The 27,656-nt window shown below is 43.6% G+C and overlaps 1 protein-coding gene across 1 annotated transcript in view; it reads right to left on the bottom strand.

The window, feature by feature from the left end:
• The window catches only part of MCM3AP (minichromosome maintenance complex component 3 associated protein), a 45,755-nt gene extending 18,105 nt beyond the window's left edge, over positions 1-27,650 (bottom strand). The window contains exons 1-14 of the mRNA XM_066575729.1: positions 27,595-27,650; positions 18,395-20,813; positions 18,061-18,284; positions 14,346-14,424; positions 9,262-9,376; positions 8,988-9,178; positions 8,699-8,841; positions 6,721-6,918; positions 5,890-6,158; positions 3,940-4,102; positions 3,688-3,848; positions 2,674-2,906; positions 2,392-2,549; positions 2,206-2,306 (exon numbers count right to left, since the gene is read on the bottom strand). Coding sequence (XP_066431826.1) covers positions 2,206-2,306; positions 2,392-2,549; positions 2,674-2,906; positions 3,688-3,848; positions 3,940-4,102; positions 5,890-6,158; positions 6,721-6,918; positions 8,699-8,841; positions 8,988-9,178; positions 9,262-9,376; positions 14,346-14,424; positions 18,061-18,284; positions 18,395-20,777 — 4,418 coding nt within the window. The 5' untranslated portion in view covers positions 20,778-20,813; positions 27,595-27,650. The remainder of the gene's footprint in view (positions 1-2,205; positions 2,307-2,391; positions 2,550-2,673; positions 2,907-3,687; positions 3,849-3,939; positions 4,103-5,889; positions 6,159-6,720; positions 6,919-8,698; positions 8,842-8,987; positions 9,179-9,261; positions 9,377-14,345; positions 14,425-18,060; positions 18,285-18,394; positions 20,814-27,594) is intronic.
• Between the last annotated feature and the right edge of the window lie 6 nt (positions 27,651-27,656).

The raw sequence follows: 27,656 nt of genomic DNA, 5'->3' as shown, positions 1-27,656 counted from the left end.
ACACTTATTCGTCTCCTTCACACCTTCGCGCCCCATAACATACTTATATGTCATATGGAGTAGGAAGGTTGAACAGAGCTCTATCTAAAGCAGGAGACGGCTGTGACTGATCAATGTTGATTGTGGCACGTAAAAGGTTTGAAGAAGCTCCCTCTGTGATGTTGCTGGCCCTCTGCCATGTAATCGTGCCATTGGACCTGGACGACAGTCAATGGTGTCTAGATCTTTATAGTAAATACAAAAGTACTACAGTGTATTATCTGAATGAGCATAGAAAAAAAAACTGAGCCAAAATTCATATGTACCTCAAAATGGTACAAATAAAAACTACAACTCACCAAGCAAAGACAAGCCCTCATGTGGCTATGGAAAAGAAATAAAAAAATTATGGCTTCTGAAAAGTAGAGATGAAAATCCTAAAGTTAGTCATGTCCTTAAGGGGTTGTGTAAAGTGTTAAGTTTATCGTCTATCCTGTGGATGTAGGATCAGTGTCTAAATGATCGCAAGAATGGGGATCCCACGTACCCATGAATGAATGGAAGTTTTTGTCTGGGTGCGCTGCCGCCCTATTCAGCTTTATGAGACAGCTGGAGATTGCCGAGCACGGTGCTAAACTAATGAAAGAAGAAGCAATGTCTATGCTTGACCGACAGTCCATACATTTAGGCGTACATGGGATCCCTGTTGGTGGGAGCCTCACCAGTGGTTGGACCCCCACCAGACACCTATTCCCTATTATGTGGAAAAAGGACACATTTTAACGGGCCACTCGCACAAAAATACACTTCTCCATCCCTGCCCTCCCTCATCTGGTTGTCACATTCTGGAGGTCTCCTGTGTATATTGCAGTGACTTCCATGCAGTGCAGCCTCCTGTCTGATACTTTAACTCTCACAGCAATCCTATGATGCATCAGTACAGTATTACATGATTATCTACAGCCTGTACCATCTCTGCAACATTGCTATTACCATCTGCATTCTATATTAATCTAAACAAGCTACAGACCATAAGTATACAGTCAAGAGGATGGGTTATGATTAGAGATGCGCGAACGTGTTCTTAACGAGCACTTACGCACCCGGACACCGGCTTTTCCGAGGACTTCAGTGTTCGCGCTTAAAGATTCGGGGGGCGCCGGGGGGCGGGGAGAGGCGCGGCGGCGCGGGCGGCAGCAGCGGGGAACAGGGGGGAGCCCTCTCTCTCTCCCTCTCCCCCCCACTCCCCGCCGCACCCCCCCCCCCCCCCCCGCGCTGCCACGGCGACCCCCGAACTTTTTTCGCCCGAGCACGGAAGTCCTCGCAAAGTTCGGTGTTCGGGCGAAAAGGGGCGGGGCCGAACACGTTCGCTCATCTCTAGTTATGATCTCCTGTATTATAACTGTGTGACAGGAGCTGTGTGATCATCATCAGTAACTGTGATAGGAGTGTCAGTGTCCGCTTACAAGTAGTTTCTGTGTTAGGGTTCGTGTTATAGCATCACACAAACTGAGAAACTGACTAGTTTCAGATAGCATAAACCCAAGTAAATCTGAGCTGGTCAGAATTGAGATTACATAACCATCTGAGAAAAAGAAGGCAGGAGTTTCAGACATAAAAGGAATAACCAATATAATACTAGCACACTTAAAAAATACTGAGGGGGTAATTACATAATGAATGGAAGAAAACAAATTCACAGCAGTGGCCCTTTAAATTTGCCACAACGTTTTCAAAGCAGTATTCCCATCTCAGACATTTATGACATATTCATAGGACATACTATCAACGTCTGATAGACGGACCCATAAATGCAAGACCTGACAGCATGCAAAGTTTTCCTTTTGCGGTCGAAACGTTGCCGCTATCATATCATTGGAGGAATAAAGACTTTTAAATTTTGCACCTTGAATGCCGTCGCGTCTTTCTTTTGCGATTCTAGATTGGATTCATGGATTCTAGTTCTTGGCGACCATGCATTTGTTGCCTCACAACTAAAGTGTTCTGGATTCTGCTGCTTTCACTGTGCTGGTTTCTATAGGATAGACGATTCCACACCTTTCCCTAAACAAGAAGCCACCAACCCAGCCCACTATGTCTGTGACCAGGCTGTAAAACGAGACTAGGATGTTACACAAACTGAAAATCATTCTGCGCTACACTGTTTCCATAACTGCTACAACCCCAGAAGCAGTAAGGAATAAAACTAAGAAAGCACTTTTATACCCGAGTGCAGCTGAGATGTACGATGTCATATCTTCCATGATAGGAACACTCAGTTGTTTCAGTGTCTCATCCAGAATATCATCAAGAACATCAGCCACGTCCTGCATAAAACATATAAAAGAAGAGGTTGTTACAAAAGTGGAAGTATCTTACACCAGCATAAGTTAACATTTATCTTGTAAGTACCTCATCACTGAATCTTGGCTTAGGGGGAGATGGTGGTAGTTCAGGGGGCATGATGGGCTGAAACACTGCCTCAGCAGGCACAGAACAGGTCTCCTTGGCATCAGGCTGGAGTGCAATATTAGGTTTAATCGATACTTCTTCTGCGGGAGTAGGTTTTTCTGTTGGTATACAAAAAAATAAACTATAATTCAAATCTAGAAAGCTGGGAGAGTTGACTATTTTAATTGGCGTGATGATCCGGCCGTAGTCCAGTCAATGCCGTTCTGTTCTTTTATTACTTACCTGTTGGCTCTGGTAAAATTTTGGGTTCTGGCTCATAAATGCTGCTTAATCCAGTATATTTATTCTGGGCATCAAAGCTGCTGGCAGGCACATGCAGAGAGAACGGTGGGAGGGGAGCTCCATTCACAACTTCCCCCACAGACGTTTGGCACTTAAGACTAATATATGAGCACCTCTTTGGCTTCAATGGAACCTCTGGCGCAGAAAATGCAGCACGATTCAGTTCTACAAAACTTGCAGGAGAACATAGACAAAGTATTAATGACAATTAAAGGGAACATGTCATTAGAAAATGATCTAAATCAAGTTTTTATGTTAAAGGGCTTTCCAAATAAAAATGACTTGTGACTTATCTTCAGGACAGGTCATCAATAGTTAATTGCCAGGAACCAACCGCTTCAGGATCCTAAGTGATTAGTTGATCACCTGGCCCACTGTCAGTGCAGCAGGGTCGGATGTTGTCATAGAGGACAGGAGCGGAAGTGTCATAGCTAGCTTCACTCTCACTGAAATCAATGGAAGCTGAAGTCGGTTATTACACTTTTGACAACTGGGTCGGATGCGACAGTGTAATAGCAGCTTCAACTCCCATTGATTTCAAAGGGAGTGAAGCCAGCTATGGCAATTCTGCTCCTGTCCCCTATGATGACATCTGGCTCCTCTGTACTTACAGTAGGCCAGGAGATCAAAATATAGTTATGTTTCCTTTATATCGACCCTCTGGTCCTGGACAAACAAAGATGGCCAAACTGCTTATCTGACTACCTGATAGAATACTGATGTATACTAATGCACAGTGTACAAGACACTACACTCTGCTCCAACTGGCCAGCAATACTCATGTGGGCAGCACTAGTTAATCAAAGCAGGGGTAGTGTCTTAAACTAATGATGCATACTAATGTGCATTGTGCATCAGGTAGTTAGTGAAGCAGTGCGGCCATGTTTAAGCAGTCCAGGACTGTTTCGGGCAAAAACATTTTTCAAAAAGTTGCCACTCTAAAGGTACACTTACCCTTCATTCACACTTAAGCCATAAGCTGTAAGGAAATCTGTAGCTTCTTCCGCATCTTGGAAAAACAAGGACTTAATAATGTTTTCCAGAGGGAATAAGGTGGTTCTCTGATAACTGATTGTATATGCTACATTCATGACCCGTAATGCATCTCTTCGTATCTGAGAGAATTAAAAGGACATGACATGAAACTGCACTCAAACACAAAATAAAAACTCAAAGTCTTGACTGAAGCCAGAATTTCTCTATTACCTGGGGAAAATAACAGTGTAAGATGCAACTGTTGAGATAAGATGCGGAGCGAACAAGTCTGAAGAATCGGACAAAGTTTGTGCTATTTAGTGCAGCAAAAATTTGGACAGCAAACTTCACTTCTTCCGAGTTACGAACAGACTCCGGAAACTGCTGCACTTCTCTAGAAAAAATAAATAAATAAATAAATAAAAGGATTCACATTTGACTTTGGAATATTTCTGAATAAGAGTAAAATCCTAATGCAAAAATACAAAGACACACAGTTCTGCAAATTTCAATGGGAAACAATTGATAAACTTCTTTATAGGCGCATCCCAAATAGCTTAACCGAGATATTACAGATAGTCCCCGACTTGCAAACATTCGATTTCCGAATTTCGCAAGATACGAACTATCTCTCCTGCACAGTATGATGTAATGCTATGGCATTACATCATGCTATGCAGGGACCGGGCAGGCTTCTATCAAGCCTGATAGAAGCCTGTCCGGTCAGATCGTGGGACGCTGTGCGGTTGCTAGGCAGCCGGGGGCCTTCTGAAAGGCCCTAGGGCTGCCTATGCAGAGCGCCTATCAAGCCGTGCTCTTGATGGGCACTCTGCATAGGCAGCCCTGGGGCCTTTCAGGAGGTCCCTGGCTGCCTAGCAACCGCACAGCGTCCCGCGATCTCATCGTGGGACGCTGTACGGGCCCCGTGAATGTCGGGTGCCGGCTGTTTCTTACAGTGGGCACCCGGCAGCAGCAGTTCCGACGAGACGCGCCACTCGTCAGAACTGTTAACACTTTAAATACCGCTGTCAGAGCGCTATTTAAAGTGTTAACAGTTTGGACAAGCAGCGCGGCTCGTCGGAACTGCTGCCGCTGGGTGTCCGCTGTAAGAACAGCCGGCACCCGACGTTGTATAGAGCGGGATCCACTTGCGATCCCGCTCCATACAACCATTTGTTCGGACTTGCGAACAAATGGACTTGCGAACGGGCTCCCGGAACGGAACCTGTTCACAAGTAGGGGACTATTTGTATAATGCAGGATATAGTAATGACAAATTCACACAGCAGATTTGTTGCAGAAATTTCTGCAACTGAAAATTAGTTGCATTCGTCTAAATGGGGTTGTTTTTGCAGCAAGCATATGGATTTCTGCAAGCCTCATCAGATGAGGATTACGGAAACAAATCTGCCACATGCGAGTACGCGCTAAGGGTATATTCACATGTAGCATATTTTCCGAAGTGGAAAATCTGTTGACAATATCTGGTGTGAATCTGCATCAAATTTTCACCAAAACCGTCATACATGCAGATCCTGACATGGATTTCACCCCCTTCATTTAAAGGGGTATTCCGGCAATGTAGCTTTTTTCAGTTTTCATCCATCCAGTTATACAGTGAATACAGATTTCGGTATGGGTCTGACTGCTGCGACCCCAATCAACCCCAAGAACAGGGGTCTCGTTTGCCCCACTACTGCTCATGGAAGTGTATATCACTGCTCTGACGGCAGTGAATGGATAGCTGTCCCTGCATCCATTGTGCTGCTCCATTGATTTCAATGGAGCTGACAGAAACAGTCAAGTACTTTCCATTTAAAAGGGACGTCACCGCAGACAGACCTGCGATGCAGAAGTGACCAGAAGTGTGGCAAACGGGAGCCTTCATTCTTGGGATCAGTGGTGGTCCCAGTGGTTGGACTTCCACTAATCCATCAGTTTTTACCCAACCAGTGGATGGGTAAAAACTGAAAATTACCCACATCGCAGGAATACCCTTTTAAAGAGGTGTGCTGAAAGTTCACAGCATTAATTGAAATTCTGCAGATTTAAAATGAAAACACATGCACTATTCCATCAACGACACAGTAAGAGGACATGATATCCTAAGGATAGGTCATCATTATAAGTGTCCTAGAATATTCCTTTACTAATAAATGAAAAATGGGAATAAGATTTTACCTGAGAATGTCTCCCCTGTTGAGGTTGAGTAAAACACTATAGCCCCTGAACTCTGGCTCACAAGGACAGCTCTCTCCACGTTTTTGTAGGTCCTGGTACATCTCCTTTAGACTTTGCAAACACTTGGTCAAATTCTCAGTATTGATTTTTGGATCATATGATGACAATGGCTCCTCGCAAAGCTCATAGGCGCAGTGAATATGAAAGCGCATACACTTCTCCATCAAAGACACAGTAGGAGGATCACACAAGTGCTGCTGCGTTATGTCCTAAAAAATAAAAAATAAAACATATTTAAATTCAACAGGTCTAGTTAATTTTCACCACAAATCAGTTCAGTCCAAATATTTTCATAAATTATTCTATCAGGTTTAAAGGGATTCTACAACTTTTTTCTATTTAAAGCTAAACAGGCTGCCCATAAAATATAAATTAAAATGGAGGTAATACTCTTCTCTCCCAGCTCCTTGCTGTGCCCAGTGCTACCACGCGGGGTCTCACTCATGACATTATGTTTACAGGCTTCTACAGTCAATGAACCAGTTCAGCGATTGAATGCGGAGGTATGTGACATCCCATACACAGGCTGCTGCAGCCTGTAAACACTTTACCACGGTGCTGGATACAGTCGGGACCTGGGAGAGGGGAGTATTGGCTATGTTTTTATTTTTTTACATTGGCAGCCTGTTTAGCTAAAAACAGAATAAGTCGGACAACTCTTTTTAAAGAATTTCTACAACTGTCGCCTGCAACGAGCTTCCTTGAATCTCCATACCAAAGAAACTATTTGATGTGTGCTTACATATTTACTATATCTCAACCAGTTCTCACCTTTCGAATTCCCCGTGTTCGGTTCCAGACAAAGTCATACCAATCTCGATAATTGTTCTCTCCCTTATCCATGATATGGTTCACCAGATAATCCATGGTCATGCACAGCACAGGCACAGGGCGCAATTCATGAAGAAGGGGCTCCTCTTGATCTGCTGAAGATCGACTGTACTCTTTTATTGCAGCTGCGTGGTCCAGCTTTGAAGGAAAGGTATTGCGCAAAGAATTCATTAAAAGGATTTTCAACCCATAGCATAGAAGATCCAAATAAACTACATTTTTAACATAAAAAAAGCTATAAAAAAAAAAGTTTAAAAACACAAACATATTATGCATAATATAAGTATAAGTACTGTGTGTGTGTATGTGTATGTGTGTATATATATATATATATATATATATATATATATATATATATATATATATATATATATATATATATATAAATAAAACAAAAACCAGACTGGTCAATGCAATCGTCATTCCCATAACAACGCATGGCTGCGAAAGTTGGACGCTCAGGAAAACAGACAAAATTGATGCATTTGAACTGCTGTGCTGGAGGAGGCCTGGTCATCAGTGCTAGACTATCCGGGGAAGGAGGGCATTTCATAAACTGCTAACCTCGTGCGGCTTTCTCATGCAGCGGTGTCAAGAGTATACAGAGAATGGTGTGATCGATGAAAAACATACAGCGATAAAGGATCCGACGAATGTAAACAACTCATCAACAGAAGATGTCAAGAATTGTTGTTGAGTACAACGCAGATGCTCCAACTTGCGTCTGAATGCACAACTTGTTTCTTAGCACAGATAGACTATAACAGACAACCAATTTGAGTACCGATGCTGTGTAGGACAAATAGAAAGGAGAGATTCCAGTGGGGAAAGAGCACAGAAACTAAATTACTCAGCAGTGGAAATCTTGGTCAGATGAATAGAGATTTCTTTTGCGCCATGCTGATAGGAGGGTCAGACTTTAGGCACAAGCAGAATGAATAGATGAACCCTTCGTGTGAGGTGTCAACAGTTCAGGCTAGCAGAGGTGGAGTAATGGTGTGGGGAATGTATTCTTGCATAGCCTGGGTCCTCTGATACCTGTACCTGGATTACACAACAAATTGCTGCAGCTCTAAAGGAGGTCCAACGCACTACCAGATTGGCGTCTCCAGTGGCCATTCAGTGTGCAGAACCTAGGCATTAGGTGACCAGTTGGGTTGATGATCTGAAATGTTGATCCAGGGATTACTCTGGCTGCCATTATGGAGTCGAAGGAATTATTTTCCTCCAAATGAGTTAACGGCTGCTTGGATTTTCTTTTTTTTGCCTTCCTCTGGACCAACAAGGGGAGGGGGTTGAAGCAGGCTTAACTAGATGGATATTGTTTTCATGCAGCCTAACATACTATGTTACTATGTATCAACAATACAAATTAGAATTTGTGCCTTGTGAGATGAATCGTACACAGGAAAGAGAGTGAATAGCAACTCAACCACTGCTCGGTGGGTTAACCCTGTCAGGGATTCCCACCGGCACCCGCTGTCCAAGCAGGCATATAGGAAAATCTTTGGGCTGTAATCCAATCCAATGGAGAGATGTCCTGGGTCACTAACAGCAACCTGGATTACTAGGAGCTGATAAGTATTGCTCAAAGTCAAAAATGAAACAAAAAGCAAATGGTGCCCGTGCTCTTTAAACAAGCCAAAGTATGTGACTAAAAGATCCGACATAGACCTTCAATCAAAAATAAACGTTTTAATAACAACGCGTTTCGGCATATAAATCATGCCTTTCTTAAGCTATACATACAAAATACATAAACAACCTCAAATACATGTAGGGTAACTTACAGCTCATGGCGTTCATCAGAAGCTTCACTCCGTACTGACATAGTCATGGGGAGGGGACAATTTCCCCCTCCAGTGTGTTACTATGTATGTTACAAAACATGTTGAAGGCAGGCGACAGACAGAGTTACCTTGTCAGCAGTTCCTGGAAGAAACTCATAGATGCTGAGTCGATTTTGATAATCCCTCATGTATCGCTCCTTTTCCGGGCACATGTCAGGGCAAGTTCCTGTAAAAACTTTGGCTTGATCTAACCCGGTTCGTTTAATTCGAGCTACAAAAATAGAGGAAAGGTGAATGGTAAATGTATAATGCATCAGCAATTCGTTTCCATTTGTGGTTTTAGAAAGAGGCGAAATATATTTCGGAACTCATTAGTTGCGCAAATAATTTCAAAGCTTCAACAGATCCTGTAAATACCTTGTCTCAATATCTTGTCCCTCTGGTCTAAGAGACGATACCGCTCTTCTGTAGTCTCAGCCACTGTTCCCACGAGATGTAAAAGTGAAGAAGGCAAAGGCATCGTAGTGTCAGAGGAAGGTGCTGTGACATCTGGATTGTCAACACTAAACTGAAGAGTCTTAGAAAACGTTGCCTTCTTGAGAGGAGACCTAATTAATGAGCACAGAGCAAAGAAATAGTTAGTGTAAGAGTCTGGAATTCAAAAGAACTGGGAGGGTTTTTTTACACTTACCCCTTTAGCCCTCGGAGAAGAGGTTTATGTACAGGTGAGACAACAGGAGTGTTTTCCGGCTCATTCTGTTTGACTACTCTCTCCTCTTTCTGAGCCCCTTTCTTCTTTGCAGGACCTGAAGAATTATAAGCAAAACAGCCTTATAGGGGTTATCTGACCCCTAAAAATGGATGGCCCATCCTTACAGGCAACTTGTCATGTGTTTTATGCTGTCCTCACTCAGGATAGCATAAAGTTATGACAGACATGCCGATTCCAGTGGTCTATCACGTATGGGGTAATGTGCAGTGATTTTTAAGAACTTAGGGCTCATGTCCACGGGCAAAATGTGATTTAAAATCCGCAGCGGATCTCCCGCGCGCGGATCCGCATCCCATAGGGATGCATTGACCACCCGCGGGTAGATAAATACCCGCGGATCGTCAATAAAAGGCATTTTAAAAAAAATGGAGCATGAAAAAATCTGGACCATGCTCCATTTTCATGCGGGTCTCCCGCGGGGACGGCTCCCGCGGGCTTCTATTGAAGCCTATGGAAGCCGTCCGGATCCGCGGGAGACCTAAAATAGGAATTAAAAGCATTTACTCACCCGCAGCGGACCGCGAAGCTCTGCTCTTCCTCACGGCCGCATCTCCCTTGCTTCGGCTCGGCGGATGTGCCCGGCGCATGCGCGCGGCACGTCGACGACGTGCCGGCGACGTGCCGCCGGCGTCAGGAATTCATCCGCCGGCCGAAAATAAAGATCCGGCCGTGAGGAACAGCTGATCTTCGCCGCCCGCTACGGAAAGGTAAATGCTTTTAAATTGCTATTTTCGGCGCTCATGTCTGCGGGGCAGGAGGGACCCGCTGCAGATTCTCCATGTAGAATCTGCAGCGGATCTGATTTTCCCCGTGGACATGAGGCCTTACAGTTTGGTCCTGCAGCTCCCGGCAAGAGAAGAATCTAGGTTATTGATGAGGCACTACGAGCCCTGCCCACCCATTCTGATTGATAGTCTTCTAGCTATTATACTTCATAAGGAGAATACTGCCATTCTCAGCAGTGCGGGCAGCACTTCAAGAATAAAGTGTGACTAGATCCTAAGCATCTATATAAATGAGAAATTAAAATCGGAACTACAGCGAGAATTCCCATTCCAGTGGCAGCCCAAAAGTATCCCCTACTTGGGAATACAGCTATGCTTTCCCTTGAAAGAATTAGCTTCTCTAAACTACCTTTCCATTCTAAAAACCATACAAAATGACTTGGATAATTTTAAAAAACAACAAACCTCCTGGCTGGGACGAATCGTACTGTACAAAATGATGATTCTCCCAAAACTCATGTACTATTTCAGAACCTTGCCTATCCCTACTCCAAAAATAGTCATACAAAAACTTCAAAAACAATTGGCCAACTACATTTGGGAAAACAAACCGCCAAGAGTCTCCCTATCAACTTTAGCCCTTCACAACACACAAGGAGGAGCGGGCCTGCCAAATCTCAATGCGTATAGAAATGCTATCATCCTAAATCAATCATTAGCTTGGCTAACGAGACCAACAATGATCAGTTGGCCTAGCTTAGAAGCAGAAGAGATCAGCCCTAAACCCTTAAATTCCCTGATATATGCAAACATACTCGCCACCTCCTCCCCCCAAATACGCTCAAGGGTGAATCTTCCCCCCTTGTCTCTAACTATGTCGGCAACATTACAAGCATGGAAGGAACTAATTATATCCTCAGATAAAACTAATACTTTAAGCTTGAAAAAAATTCCTATTGACTGCCTGGGATACTTCATTTCAGACATCCAGATGCTTCCATGGATCAAAAGAGGAATAAAATTTGTTTCAGATCTATATACCAGAAACTCTATAAAATCCTTTAGATCCCTAATGAAAGAATTCAAAATTCCTGAAAAGGATGCACTCAAATACCTCCAAATAAAGACATTCCTCCAAACATACCAAATACATAACCTAGCTGTACCCTGGGTGATTTTCAGAAGCCTCGAAGGTACCTGGCAAACAAAATCTTCAATAACTAGATTCTTTTACGACCACCAAGTGGGAAACCTAAAATCAGGAAAGAAATGCCATCTTTTGAGTTGGGAGAAAGATTTGGGAACCGAAATTCCAGTTGATGACTGGAAAGACGCCTTTAGATGGGCAAATAAGGCGACCAGGGGGGCAAACATGTTGGAAACACACATTAAGCTGATAACAAGATGGTACTTTACGCCACTTAAGCTTAAAACCCTACGCCTATCTAGAGAGGCATTATGCTGGAGGGACTGTGGGGAAGAAGGCTCTCTTCTACATATATTCTGGCTATGCCCCCGGATCTCCCCTTTCTGGAGAGATGTCTTCACCCTACTCAAAAATACTACAGAATTAAATATACCAAAACTCCCGGGTACGGCTCTCTTGCTCTTAAAATTAACACACCTTAGGCCCCCAGTTAGGCAATTGGTGACCCACATTCTCTTAGCAGCAAAACTGATTATAGCTAGACGTTGGAGGTCAAACGAAATCCCAACAATTAAAGACTTAGTCCACCTGGTTTCTGAACACAGCATTTACGAAAGAGTTCTGGCCCTCAGAAACAACTCCATAGTAAAATACGACGCGGTATGGAATCTGTGGCTTAAACACCACTCAACATGATGTCTTCTCTCTGTTATACGTTTTGTATTTTTGTCTTTCCCTCACTAAACTGTTAAAAACATCCACAGTGTTTACTTTCTACTATAATCTCTAAGCAGTTGAGAGACTGCTGATTTATCGCAGTACTACCATTATTACTACTTGCTGAAATAAAATTTAAAAATATTTCTAAATTAATAAAGTGAACATACAAGACGTCAACTATGAACAATAAACTACCTATGTTATGTTGAGAAATATTCCAGATATTCAGTAATTTACTATATTGTAAAGTGTATGTTCTTCTTTCTTCTATGACGCCAATAATAAATTAAATGGTAAATAAAAAGAAAGTTAAAGTTACAAACTTGCCCATTGCCCCCCTTTCCCTTTCCATTTCCCTCCCCTCCCTCCCCCTCCTCACTTTCCCTCCCCATATAAGTCATAATATGCAATGTTGCTGAAAGCACCTGTTTATGAAACTATTGTATTGAAATCTCAAATATTGTATATTTTGGAAATGCCAATAAAAAATCCAATGTTAAAAAAAAAAAGAATAAAGTGTGACTCATCTCTTGCAGGGAGCAGCAGTAACAACATGTAAGTTCTTAAATGCTACTCTACATTGCTGCATAAGTTGGGATACATAACAGGTTTCCTTTATAAAAGACTATCAATATTAGATTCTGAAGTGCCAACTCTCTTTCCGGCAAGCACCATATCTCTTTCAATTTCCTTCATTATCGTCTGTGCCCAGTATTACAGCTCAACTCAAAATCGCTTAAATGGAATGAAGCTGTAGTGAGTTGTACAAGCTACAGTGATACTAGAACAGGAGCTCCATGTCCCCCTTAAACAGCTGATCAACAGGGTTGCCATGAGTTGGACCCTATGTTGGTGGCGTATACATCGCATTAATGGATAGAGCATCAATTTTGAAGGAACAGATAAAGGGATACATCATCTGTTAGAGGTAAAGAGATAATGTATGCTAGCTTAAGGTACCTTTACATGGGTTGATTGTTGCCCGAATAATCACTAAAAAAGGCCAAAGTTGGCTCGTGTACACATGGCCATCAAGAGGGCACTGATCCAAGAAATCGCTCCCTTGTTGGAGTCAGTTGGTCTTTAGTTCTACCAGCCCATGTAAACAGGCAGTCGTTCATCTATGACCGACTGCCTGTTTGCAGTGAATGGAGGCAGGTGGCTGGAAGGGATTTCTGGCACGTGGCAACTCCATTCACTGAGCAAATAACGCAACTGTGTGAAAGCATAGGAGCAATAGTTGTTGGGACTATTATATTACTCAGTGACAAACCTGAGTTTAACATGGTTCTATAAATTAGTTACAATTACTTAAAACTATATACATTGTATAACATATCGTATTTGAGAGGATAGTTCACAGAGTTCAGGATATTATCATCATACCCTTGAAGGGATAAATGGCACCTGGATGGGTCTAAAACCTCATTTGGTCTACCAATTGCTGAAATGTGTTTTGCATGTGGGTTGTGGTTGATGAGCCACACCAAATTCACCAGACTTTATAGAATTTATCTGAGCACTTTATATTTCTGCATACCATTTTTTCATATGGGAGAATAGAATTGACTAGATTACACCATTGGGGGAGCGTTGGGGTCTCCTATCCATCCAGCACAATGCTACAGCCTTATGAGCCAGAAACAGCACCTCACCAAGAAAAGTGCGGATATGGAATTGCCATTGCTCTTCATCCAGTATACCTAGTAGACATTCAGTGGGGTTAGTGGAAGCGGCACCCCCAATAGTTGTCCCAGGAAGTCTGTAACCTCCGTCTAGAAGGAGTATACCATCGGGCAACTCCACATCAGGTGGTGAAGTTATCGTTGGGTGTCTGACAGCAATGACATTGTGTGTTGGGGGTTCTGTTCATCTTAAAGAGTCTGCTCAGTGCAAGTAACATTGATGTATAATGTGCAACTGAATCATCTTGTTGTTAGCTGCTGGCGAGCCTGAAGTGTAGGAGGACATTGCACTCTTCAGAGAGAGAGGGGATTATTTCTCGCCATTTGTCTAAGACATCCAGCTCCATGTGTGAAATTTTAGCTTGTATGAGGTGTGTATATATTTGCAAGATTAACCCAGGTCCCTGAGTGCGCATCTCCTATCAAGGGATAGCTGGAAAGGGATTGATGTGGCTCTGGGAATTGGGCGTTGAGCGCATGCCTTAGCTGGAGGTATCTGTGGAAGCTGCTTTTAGGAATCTGGTGAAGCTGCTGCATATGCTCGAAGGAGGCCAAAACTTCATTAATGTACACATGCTCCAAGTAGGTGACTCCAATACTGGACACCATTCTAAGAAGGGATTCTCTTCTAAAAGCATTGCTTCTATCGGAGAATATCTCCAGATTGCGAGGCTATACAGACGCATCATACAGCAGTTCGAGAAACACATATATACACACACTCACTTGACTTTTTCCGCTGCCAAAAAACAGCAGCATCCTTGGATAGTTTTTTTGCTGCTTTCATGGCCTCAACTGCAGCGTTCTGTAAGAGAAAAAACAATATCCTAACTATTAATCTTTTATTTCCCAAACCTAATATAATAAAATATAGTTATATACAAACATACAAATAGAAACCAAAAGTTATCTAATTGATTTTAAGTTTATTTTATTTTTACTGGCCTACGATGACTCCACCGTGAGAGTTTGATTAGGAAAAGTACTAATCATTTCTAAATTAAACTACAATCCTTCAGAAAGAGTCCCCAAACAAATAAAAGGATAAGCAGACTAGCGCTCCAGTCTACAGGATTCCTTCAGGAACGTGGCTATGAAATAATATGCAAGTGTGTAAAGATGCAAAAGGTTGGGCTAACCTAGTGCGAAGCACCCATCCGATGACAGGCGTCCACACAGTCAGTCCGGAGAGGCTTTATGAATATATCCAGAAAGGCAGAATCCCTAGTCATTAGGGAGTGTCTGGGGAGAGCCCGCAGGTGAATGGACCTCGGTCAAGGACACAGTAAACAAGGTAGAAAAGAACCAGGTACGTCCTTAGTGAGCCAAAGAGAGTTCTGGGAGGTTTCAATTTCAACTTGTTTATTGATGAGCAAATCTGTTGGTCTAAGCTGCTTATAATGGGGACCACCAGATTTGTGCTTGAAAAAGGAGCAAGACGAGCTCCGAAACGCGTTGCACTCCATTGGTCTTTCCTCTACCATTGCCTGTGTCTACATATGTTTGTTTGCTCATCAATAACCAGTTAAAATTTAAACCTCCCAGGATTCCCTCTGGCTCACCAAGGACGTACCTGGATCTAGAGGAGTCCTGTGTGTCCATAAGGCTCCTCTACAAACTAAGTTATTCCCACCAAAAGACCTATATTTCTTGCACTATCCAAATTGTGAAGGAGCGCTGGGTTCTTTTCTACCTTATTTAGGCCTCCCTAGCACAGCGTTTTTCAATGCTGCATTTACTGCAGATTCAGTCCAGTTTCAGCAGCGTTATGGCTGCGTTTTCAGCACAGCTGAAAAAAAAAAAACAAAAAAAAAAGATCAACACTCACCTTACAGGTGCCGTCGGGGTCCCCGGCGTCGCTCTCTGGACCTTCGTGCAGGATCCCAGGGACTTATCAAGCTGGCAGAGGATCTTTGGCTAGGGACGTGGATTGGGAATTCCAGCTTCCCTCAAGAGGTTGGTCTGATTGTCTGAGTGACGGCCGGCTCAGCCAATCAGAGCAATCTCTCGCTGCAGCAAACAAGAAATTAAAACCATTTTTTATCACCTTTTCCACCTTTATACAAAAGAAAAAACAGCAGCAGTTCAGAGACGCGTACAGCTAGACCAAACATGCATGATAACTGTATAGGAGTTTGGGTTAAAAAACAGAAGTGGGTAAGAATTAAACCAGTCTCATCCAAATATTCATAAGCAACCTCTGAACAGACCAGGGGGTAGACCAATCAGCCAACAAAAACATTACCGCCTGCAGATAGTGGGGCACCTTTCTCAAAACTGCCTTACAAAAAAATTGCCTCATTACCCATAGAAACCAATCAAGGTACGACTTCAATTTCTTAATTCCTTCCAGACATCACCGTGCATGTCACAGAGGAGAGTATGGCGTGGGCTGAGGAGCCGAACTAGCTCTTTATGTGGTGGATGGCAGCTGTGTTAGATAGCTGATACATACCTGCAACAGCCAGGATCAGAGATAACTCTGATCCCAACTATTAAACTCCTAAGCAATTTGACAGAGGGGGGTGACAACCTGTAACTTGATCCCAGGGTGTTGAGCAGCTGTCATGCAAACCTGGGGCCCAACAATTGCCTTCAGGTCTGCCATGTACAGAAGCCTATTAGGCCATATTATAGGTAGAGGTTAAGGGTTGTGTCACTATGGAGAAAAAAAATTCTCTTTTAACGGCTAGGCATGGGATAAAACAAAGAAACAAAAAAAATAAATAAAAGAAGAGCATACCCATCTGTCTTTGGACCCTTGGGACATAGCTGAGTGGCTTAGTAGCCCTGGCATGTACATCAGCCGAACATTAGGTGACCACTGCGGCCAATTAGAGGCTGTGGCATCACAGACCTGAGCTCCAGACATCATGATGCTAATCAGAGGCAGCAGCAACTAACACCTGTCGGACATCCATGTCTAGTGTTGGAGCTGCTCAGCCATGTCCCAGGGGGACCGAAGACAGGAGAGTATGCACTCTTTTTGTTGTTTTATCCCATGCCCAGCTGTTGTTGTTGTTATTATTTTACATACAAGCCCTTTGACAGGCAAACATCCCACCTGTAGCCAGGGAACATCCACAGTAGGAAATAACTCCCACTGTCTGAGCTGCGCCGCCAGGCACACGACAAAGTCCGGCTCAGAGTGAGGTGGGCCTGCGCTGCTCTCGGGACTAATTCCCGCACATCGGTATTGCAGAAATCCATGAGAAAAGTAAGGAGGACGCAAAGAGGCCCTTTCCGTGGTGGTAAGAAGAGCAAACCCTCCCCTTTAAAAGAGCAGATAAACAAGCAGGAAAGGGCTGTGGGGGAACCATTACAATGTCCCCTTGCAAATGGCAGAGCCATAGATAGCACTTGGCGGTTGTTCTACCCCTCCCCCCATGTGGACAGTGAAAGTGGTCCTGCTGGGGCCACAACGAAGAAAAAAAAAGGTAGGACAAGGTTCCCCCTGCTGCCAAGATAAGCATGCTCGAGGGGGGGTGTAATGGAAATATTTTTATGGCTATGTGATCTGTAACCTTTTAGGTAATAATGTAACTTGCTATCTTTATACTTTGTGATGTGACATCTGCAACCTTTATGTTTTGTATATAGCTATTATCATTTGTATCTAGATATTATCCTTTGTGTATAGATCCAATAGTTGACAAAAGTAGGACAATTATTCACCACTATGCTCAATTATCATTTGGTTTTAATAAATTCTTATTGTTAACCCTTTTCTAGTGTCTTACTCTCTTTAAAGCGTAATCTGAACTTACGTCTTGCTCCTTGCAGCAATACAGGGGGGGAGAGTAGTAGGCCGGACAGTGATTGTGTTCGTGGCATGGGAAAGGAAAGAGACAGGGATAAAAATGGAAGAGACGATACTTACCCCGGTGGAGAGGAATACTCACCTTTCCGTCAAATCAAGTCGAGCTTCCGATCTTCAGGAGTGACATATAGTCTGTTCACCCTCTTTGGTTGGGTAAACAAGGAGAATCTAAAACCAGCCCTGAAGTCTTCTGGTCAGAAAACCAATGAAGGAAAGGATTGCCTCCAACTGGCTAACTTGGTGCCTGTAGGAGGGGTATAGCTGGTAGGTGGAGCTAACACTTTTTTTTTTGCTTAGTGTCTGCCTCCTAGTAGCAGTAAGTAAGTACGTTTTTCAATAACTTATAAACTTTGGTACTGTGTTAGCCAGTAGAGCAAAATGTGAATGTTGTCAGCAAGAGAAACCACGTAATCTTGTAGATATGATACCTTTTATAGGCTAACAAAAATACATGATGTTATAGCGAGCTTTCAAACCTACTGAGGGTTCTTCTTTAGGCTTAATAGAATAGATCCAAAGACGCATGCATATACATATAAATAACTAAAATAATAATTCATTGCTTCCAATAGCGGAAAAAACCCTTGAAATGCCCTACGGTAGTAAATGAATTGTACTTACATGGTTACTGAAGTGAATAAAGGCCATTTTGTTCTGCATCCTGCAGTTTAAACGCTGAATTTTTCCATATTTTTTAAAGTATTCCTCCAGTATTGTTTTTTTATTCAGGTTATTAGGTAGATTCCGGATGAAAAAAGCAGTCAGCTCACTGGGGGAGACCGGTACTTGTTGTTTGTTGCTATCAGAACGTCTTCCTCTACGCATAGCAGCCTTGGAGGAAACCTCTGTACAAAAAGAACCAACAAAAGGCAACGTTAGATTATTCACACGACTGAAAGCTGTCGTCTCTTACTAACATTACAGGACAAAAAAAAAGGGAAAAATATGCTGGTACCTTTGATTTTCTGCGGCAGCTCTCCTTCCTCTAGCAACGGTCGAATTCTTCCAGACATCAATTCACTAGGCCCGGCTGAGAAATAATCTCTGCCACTTCCTTGCTGGTTTGTTCCTACAAATGAAATCATTCTGGAAGATGTTGCTTGACTTGTAGTTGCCACCTGGGACTTACTAAAAGTTGCGTGACTGGATAAAGGCGTTTTAACAGTCTCGGTTTGGTTAGGGGCAACCGAAGAGCGATTTCTGCCAAACGACTGACTTGTTGATGGAGACTCCGTCTCGGTCGCCTTAGGCTGAGGGGCAGCGTTGTCATCTTTTTTTGCATCTTTCCCATGTTGAGTTTTCATTTGGCTTTTCACAACATCATACAAGCTCCTCACCAATAAGTTAGCGCCTCCTTTTAAATCTCGATTCAACAACCGCCCAGGCCTCTTAACGGGTGGATGCTCACCTTGGAGATCTGAAGAAGATTCACCCGAGGAGGCTGCATCATATCTGTGCGGGGAACGATCATGTTCCTCTTTTCTCTTCACTCCTTTCAGTCCTTCATCTCTTCTAGATTCTTCCGTAAAACTAGTGAAACTACTATTAGCACTTGCAAACGAAGGTCTTGGTGTTCCGCTTTCATTTTTGCTTTTCTTGTCGGAAGACAAAGAGAATAGGCTAGTGTTCCCTGATGCAGAAGACATTGTGGGAGTTCCAAATACGGGTTGATCTTTTGTCACATTCTTAGTTGACATGCTAAATGAAGATGTGGAAGTTTCATCCGACTTACTTGTCGCCGTTAAAATGGGCTTGAAAGTTGTATGAGTGATAGGTTTGAAACTGTGATCAGAAATGGAGGATAAACTAGAAACCTGGGCAAAAGGTGACGCCGCCATGCTTGTGGGAAACTTAGAGTCTGTGACACTAGAACTGGTACTGATCTGTGTGGTGGCACCAAAGACACTTCCAGTCTGACCAGTGGAAACATTTGATGGTTGACCAAAGACTGATGCTTTCTCTGTTCCTTCTCCCTTGCTAATCTGTGTAGATTGTGCAATCCCAAATGCAGAAGATGGCTGTGAAGACTGAGGTTGCCCAAATTCAGAGACAGAACCAGAGTCCTGTTTATTGAATGCAGGCTGAAAGCTAGTCGGCTGGCTAAAAAAATTACTCTGCCCACTGTTTACCTGTCCAAAGCCAGAAATCTGGCTTTTTCCATCTTGGCCAGATTGCCCAAACGAAAATTTACTGCTAGCAGACTGTTGCCCGAACTGCGAACCCTGATTTGATCCATCTTCAGCCTGTCTGGATGTTGTAGATGTCCCAGATGTTGCTTGCCCAAAAACTGAAGCATTGCTTCCAAAGGGGAAGGTTGACTGACTAGTCGTAGGCTGTGTGAAAAAAGATGAAGACGTGTTAGTTGTGGCCTGGGCAAAGAGGGACGAGGATTGGCTAGATGGTACTTGAGCAAATGGAGATGCAGATTTGCTGGTAGGAGTTTGTCCAAATACAGAGGATTGGTTAGTACTGCCTTGTCCAAATGCAGGACCAGTCTGCCCAGTAGCAGCCTGTCCAAAGGCAGGTACTGATTGGGTATTGGTTGACTGTCCAAAGAGGGAAGAGGACTGTCCTGTAGTTGCTAGCCCAAAAACTGAACTAGTTTGCCCTAAAGGTTGTTGTGTAAAAGAAGTAGTAGACTGATTATTAACACTCTGTCCAAAAGTAAAGCCAGATTGTCCTGTTGTGGCCTGCCCAAATGCTGGACCACTAACTCCAGAAGAAGCCTGTCCAAATGTAGGTGCAGATGGACCAGACGTGGCCTGTCCAAACACAGATGTAGACTGACCTGAAGTGCTCTGTCCAAATACTGGGTTAGACTGTGCAGAATTGCCCTGTCCAAAAGCAGGTGCTGACTGACTAGGGTACTGCCCAAACGATGGAGCAGACTGCCCCGAGCTAGCCTGTCCAAATAAAGGAGTCTGTCCAGATGTTGCTACTCCAAACACTGAAGAAGTTGTTTGTCCAAAGGTAGGAGCAGACCCAAATACAGAACTAGACTGGCCAGAAGTAGCTTGTCCAAACACTGGCGCAGTTAGTCCAGAAGAACCCTGCCCAAATGCTGGAGCTGACAGTGCACCGCTTGCCTGGCCAAAAGATAAAGTGGTTTGAGGTGGATTAGTCTGTCCAAAAATTGAAGATTGGCTAGATGCATTTTGACCAAAAACTGCAGACTGGCTGTTACTGACTTGTCCAAACATGGGAGCAGACTGGTCCAAAGATGGCTGTCCAAAGGCGGAGGTGGACTGTGCGGGGGCATTCTGGCCAAATAATGAAGTCTGCCCAAAGGTACTGGAACTTGAGGTTTGTTGTCCACCAAAAAGGTTATTATTGTTCATTGTCCGGTCGGGCCACAAGACTTGTGTGTCAAAAACCTAAAAAACACATAAGAAAAGATAAAATTCAGAAAAATGAGACTTTGGTCTACAAAATACTGTAGTGTGAGAGCCTAGGTTTTCAATTTTGCTACATTTTTGCAATGTCAAATTATGCTTCAACTATACTGACTCAAACAATAAAAGCTTTGGGGAAGAAGGCGGGTGACACTTCAGAGGCTTTGGCATCAATGGTTTCAACATACAACGATCATCCTGGGACGATTAAAGGGGTTTTCCAGAAAAATATTATTGACGATGTTTTCTCAGAATAGGTCGTCAATAGGTGATCGGCTGGGGGGGGGGGGGGCGCCACTCAGGATCCAGGCCAATCAGCTGATTGGGCGCTTACTGTCACAGATGCCAGTAATCAGCTGCAGCAGTCAGGTGCATGTATAGTACATCCTCACTGCAGGAAAGTAAATAATGACTAGTTGGGACCTCTGAATCATCAGTGCTGGAGCTACGGGAGTTAACCTCTTAGTGACCAAACCAAATTTTGGAAATCTGACATGTGTCACTTTAACATAGAATAACCTTGTTAAGGTTTTGCATATCCCAGTGATTCTGACATTGGTTTTTTTGCCACATATTGTACTTCATTTAGGTGGTAAAAATAGACCAATAGAATGTGTATATTTATTAACCCATTCCCGCTGCAGGGCGTACGTTTACGTCCTGGGAGCGGGGTACTTCCCGCAACAGGGCGTAAACTTACGTCCTGGAGATAGCGCTGGATCATATGTGATCCAGCGCTATCCCGCAGCGGGAGCCGTCTGTCAGTCACAGCCGGCGTCTCGCTGCAGCAGCGGGGGGACATCAGAGATGCGCCCGCCACTGTTAACCCCTTCCCTGCCGCGATCTAAGTAGATCGCGGCAGGGAAAGAGTTCACAGCGGGAGCGCGGCTCCCTGTGTGTCTCCGGCCGGAACTCGCGATGTCATCGCGAGAGCCCGGCCTGTCACCATGGCAACAGGACGCCAGACACTGGCGTCCTGTATTGCCTATGCCTGAGATCTCTGTATGAGCGATAAGGCATGGGAGAGCAGTAGCTCTGCCATGCCTTATGACAGCGATCATCAGGGCAGTGATTAAAGTCCCTCAGAGGGACATAAACAGTGTAAAAAAAAGAAAGATTTAAAAAATGAATTAAAAAAAATGTAAAAAAAAAAAGAGTAAAAAAACCATTTTTTATGCTTTTTCTCAGATTAGCATAAAAAAAGGTAAAAAAAAAATAAAACCGCACATATTTGGTATTGTCGCGTCCGTAACGATGCGTACAATAAGTTGCACATGCTTTTGACTGTGCACCGAAAAAAACGCTAAAAAAAAAAGCTAAAAAACTGAGGCAAAATGCTCATTTTTAGCATTTTGCCTCACTAAAAACGCAATAAAAGTGATCAAAAAAGTCGTATGTACGCCAAAATGGTACCAATAAAATCTACAGCTCGTCTCGCAAAAAATAAGCCCTCATAGAGCTCTGTACATCAAAAAATAAAAAAAAGTTACGTGACTTTGAATGCAGCAATTTAGAATAGAAAAAAGATTTCCAAAAAAAAGGGTTTTTATTGCAGAAAAGTGGGAAAACCTAAAAAAAATGTTTGAATTTTGGTATCATTGTAACCGTACCGGTCTGCAGAAAAAATGGAAAGTCTCATTTATGCTGCATGATTAACGGTGTAAGAAAAAAAAAAAAAAATCTATGGCAGAATTGATGCGTTTTCTCTCTCTGCTATCATTAAAAAAAAAAAAAAAAAATTTTACAATATAGTCTATGTACCCAAAATTGGCATCGATAAAAACTACAGTTCGCCACGCAAAAAAAAAGCCCTTATACGGCCGCGTCCACGGAAAAATAAAAAAGTTATGGCTTTTGAAAAATGGAGATGGAAAAATACCAAAAAAAAATCGCTTGGTCCTCAACGCCAAAATAGGCCGTGTCATGAAGGGGTTAAAAGCGCCGAAGTTGGAAAACTTTTGAAAAAAATTGTCATATTTTTTTCACATTTTTAATTGCAATATCTCAAATATGTGCAGACATACAGTACACATTTTTGATAAGATAGATATATTGCCATTTGTTTAATTTATTCTGGATGCACATTGGAAAAACGTTTGGTTTTCTTTAACGACTTAGGAGACTGTTGTAGTAATGATATTTGTATGCTATTGTCTTGTCATGTGTTTCTTATATCAGCTTAGGCAAATATATATGTATACACACACACCGGTATATCTACTCTTTTAGTAAAAGATTAGCAGTTAAACATGTTCATATACAAACTTGTTCAGGATATCTTAGGCCCGTGCATCTTCCTCCCCCTCATGTTTCCCACAGAGTAGTTGTACATTCTGATTGGATAAGCTTCTCATTTACTGATAACGCTATATGCCTTCTCCAAATTCTTTCACTTTTGATACTTTACTAACGTGTGAATTACCATATCCTGGGACTAACCAATCCTGTACGAGCACAATAACTCCTACTTTGTGACGTAATGCTTGTCCGTAAAAGCGATTGCATTCCTTTGAGTAAATCAGAAGCGTACTGGCTTGATACAGACCATTGTGTCGATCTGTTACCTTTTGTGCACAAACTTCTGAATATCTAATTTGGCCCATGCAGTGAACGTAAGAGGAGCCCTAATAGCTCCCATAACAAGACGTACACATTTAACATTACTTATTAACATTTTGGGGAACACTTTTTTTTCCCCTATACCAAGCAAAGGCTTACAGGTGTCAGAATGACAGATACCCCCAAATGACCCCATTTTAAAAACTATACCCCTTAATATATTCACTGAGGGGGGGGGGGGGTCAGGAGTATTTTCACCCCACGGTTTCTCTTCAGGAATTAATGCAATTTAGAGGGGGGAAAAAATAAAATTTCATATTTTTGAAAATATGTCATTTTAAAGACATATTTTGTTTCTAAAGTAAACATGAAAATGAGGATTTGCACCCCAAAATGGATACCCCTGTTTGTCCTGTGCTCAGAAACATACCCATTGTGGCCCTAATCTTATGTCTGTATGCACAACGGGGCCCAAAATGCAAGGAGCAGACGGTGGCTTTCAGAACAGACATTTTGCTTGAAGGTGATTTAGGCCTCGTTGCCCACTTGTAGAGCCCTTGAACATCCAAAATGATGGAGAACCCCCACAAATGACCCCATTTTGAAAAACTAAAAACAATCACAGAACATGGCCATATACTTACTGACTAAGGAGGGCAGATAACTGCATTCTCCCACCATGCGGGTAGCAAAGTACCAAATGAGGGAGCTAATTGCACCTGTGAGGGACACCGATGAGACAGCCACTCACACAGCCTCTTAATATAGAGGGGGGTAGCTGCTTGGTGTATACTCCTGCACAGAGTGGATACAAAGTGGCAGACCATTCTAATACATGTAGTTCACCACGCAGACCAGCAACCTATTAATGACACCATAATAGTTCGGCGGGTTGCCCAGTGAACCACATTGGTATTGCCACCCTGGGCTCCCCCTGGAGTTTTAAAGCCACGCTGCATGTGAATTATAGATAATAAATGCACGGAATTGGTTGGATTTTGGCCAAGATGCATCAGCTCACTAACCGCAGAGGGCCGGAGAGGAGGCAGAGAGGGGGCGGGAGCTCAGTTCCTGCTCCTGGCTCTTCCATCCTCCCACCCAGCAGATGAGGATGACGTATATCGGCTCGGCGTGAAAACCGAGCCGATATACGTTCGTGTGAATTCAGCCTAAAGCCTACTTAGGTAGGACCTAAAAACCTGGTTACTAAGGGGTTAACAGGTGGGAAACTTCCTTTATGGATTTTATCTACTGTAGTTAGTTTAATATGTAAAACTCCTGGAGAACCACTTTAAAGTTCCTGTTTTACTGAAGTAGTGTTTTCCCTATAATATAACCATTCTGGAATGTTTCTTTTTAGAACTTACATTGCAGTGCCCCTCCGTTATTCCTCCTACACATTAATGACTAAATTGACAACTATATGCTACTAGTTAGGGTCGTGTCCATACGCGCTTACATTGCCTAATCAGAACGGACAGTGCCACACCATATAAAGACACGTTCCTTTGACAAGGGAAATAATAATGCCCAATTGCCAGGAGGAATAACAGAAGAACAGAACAATACAGAGTTCAAAGAAAAGTTGCTCCAGAATCGTTATTTCATTTAGAATACAAGTATTTACTAAACATATATGTTAGTAGAGTTGACAGGTCGTCTTTAAAGGGGTATTCCCAGACTCATGTTTTATCACCTATCCACAGGACCCTCCTTATGGAAACAGCCTAGTTAAAACACTCAGCTATCTCCAGCAGTCCCACTCAAAATGAACAGAGTAACATCACACGCTCATCTGCCGCTCTATTCAATCTCCTTCTCACTTAAGGGGGTGTAGTGAGAACAGGGGGACATAAGCCCACATTGCCAGAATCAGTGGGGGGGGGGGGCATCAGACCCGCTTCCCTATCAGAGTTTTATTATCTATCCTGTGCATGGTTGATAAAGCCATTTTATTATCACCAGCACCTCTTATTGTTGCAGGGAACAATAGTACACGGTCAAAAAAATCCCACCCCTAGAAGAAGTGGTTGTTTTGCTGCAAACTCGTCCTGCAGATATGCAAATGATTAGATGAACAGTCTTGCCACCTGAGGCTCTAAAAGTTGTTCCCCATTGGCCTACAAAAAGCTCTCGGAGGCTCCCTGTGTGTAGTGACCTCTTTTACTTGTGTAGAGCTTGTTGACCACTAGACATGCATCTACGACGCAGAGAAGAGATGTCACCAAGGTAAAAGAGTTTTTAGAGGGGGCGTCCTTGGAATGTGAGAAGCTGGATGGTTGAATCAATGAATTACCTGCCACCTGGGCTGTTCTGACAGACTGTTAGGAGGTGTTGGGACCAGTGGAAGCGTGAGGGCACACAAGGCAATCGAGCCCAGGACCCTCGATAGACCACCAGTAAAGGCTATTGTCTCACTGTCCGAAAAGCACGAGCAGCTCCAACCGTTTCATTGTCCGCCATCCATAAACAGGTGCCTCCATTGTTACAGGCCCCTGTGTCTGTCAGAACCATTTCCAGACGCTTGGCTGAAAGACATTTGATCTCATGGCACCGTTACATGTACCGTCTTTGACACCCACCGACCATCACTTGCGTTTACAATGGTGCCATGAATGATGAAACTGGACTGCTATGGACTCGAACCTGGTTGTCTTCAGCAATAAATCCCGGTTTAGTTTGGACACAGACGATGGCCATATTCATGTCTGCAGACTTTGGGGTGAGCGCCTCAATCCTGCTTTTGCTACGAAGCGGCACTCTGCCCCCTGCTGGTGTGATGGTCTGGGGGGCCATCGCATACAACAGTCAGTCACCAATAGAAGTGGTACAAGACAATGACAGCTCAGCAATATGTTCAGTATATCCTGCAGCCACATGTGTGCCTCTCATGGCGGGACTTCCAACATGCATTTTCCCGCAGCACAAACAAGGGAGTCACGGGAATGTCTTCACAAGTTCGCACGATCTAGAGGCTCAGTTACAGCAAATTGTGGATCGATATGCTGCAGAATACCATACAGAACCTGTACGACTCCATGCCTGCCTGTATCACATCTTGTATCCAAGCTAGAGGCGGTACAACAGGGTGCTAGAGCCTCCATGCCTGCCTGTATCACATCTTGTATCCAAGCTAGCGGCAGTACAACAGGGTACTAGAGCCTCCATGCCCACCTGTATCACATCTTGTATCCAAGCTAGAGGCGGTACAACAGGGTACTAGAGCCTCCATGCCCACCGTATCACATCTTGTATCCAAGCTAGAGGCGGTACAACAGTGACTAGAGCCTCCATGCCCCCTGTATCACATCTTGTATCCAAGCTAGAGGCGGTACAACAGGGTACTAGAGCCTCCATGCCCACTCGTATCACATCTTGTATCCAAGCTAGAGGCGGTACAACAGAACACTAGAGCCTCCATGCCTGCCTGTATCACATCTTGTATCCAAGCTAGAGGCGGTACAACAGGGTACTAGAGCCTCCATGCCCACCTGTATCACATCTTGTATCTAAGCTAGAGGCGGTACAACAGGGTACTAGAGCCTCCATCCCCCATATCACATCTTGTATCCAAGCTAGAGGCGGTACAACAGGGTACTAGAGCCTCCCTTCAAGTGTCCAGTTTCCACAATTATAATCACTTATATCAATATTACAATCACACAGAAAGGTTCATTCGATTCTGACAACTACATTTAGGGGAGAATTCTTTGAGAGAGTATAAATGGCGCACAGTGAGATGAACGGGTAACTAGTCCGGAGAGCGAGCCAACCTCTGCGCTGTGGCTGGTGACAGGACGGGGATGCCGGCTACATTTACACATCCGTATATACTCCTAGGGTACGATGCCTGCAGTTTGGGTTGGCAGACCCGCCGGTCAGGCCCGGACGCCATCCATAGTACGGATGTATAAATGTGTCTGGAACACATGCCTCTGTCAGCGGTCACACAATGGGGTACAGCCCAGGGCATACATATGTGCTAATAGAGGCTGAGGACACGACTGACAGTGATGGGACCACCAGTCACACAGTAATAACCCCATGAAGCAGTCATCTGTGTGCACACTAATATATATATGTCGGGCAGGGAGGAGGTAGAGCCGTCGGCGGTCAGTCTCGGTGCTACAACAGCTGGGTAACAATAACCTACAACAACCGAGCGGTAACACAGCCGACACCGACAAGCGGACAAACTACTCACATCCAGAGCCGGGAAACAACACCAAGACGAAAGACAATCAACTTCCGGTGTCAGCAACTATA

Source organism: Eleutherodactylus coqui, chromosome 8 (genome assembly GCF_035609145.1).
Source record: "Eleutherodactylus coqui strain aEleCoq1 chromosome 8, aEleCoq1.hap1, whole genome shotgun sequence".
Classification (NCBI taxonomy): domain Eukaryota; kingdom Metazoa; phylum Chordata; class Amphibia; order Anura; family Eleutherodactylidae; genus Eleutherodactylus; species Eleutherodactylus coqui.
This window is presented reverse-complemented; position numbering and strand designations above follow the sequence as displayed.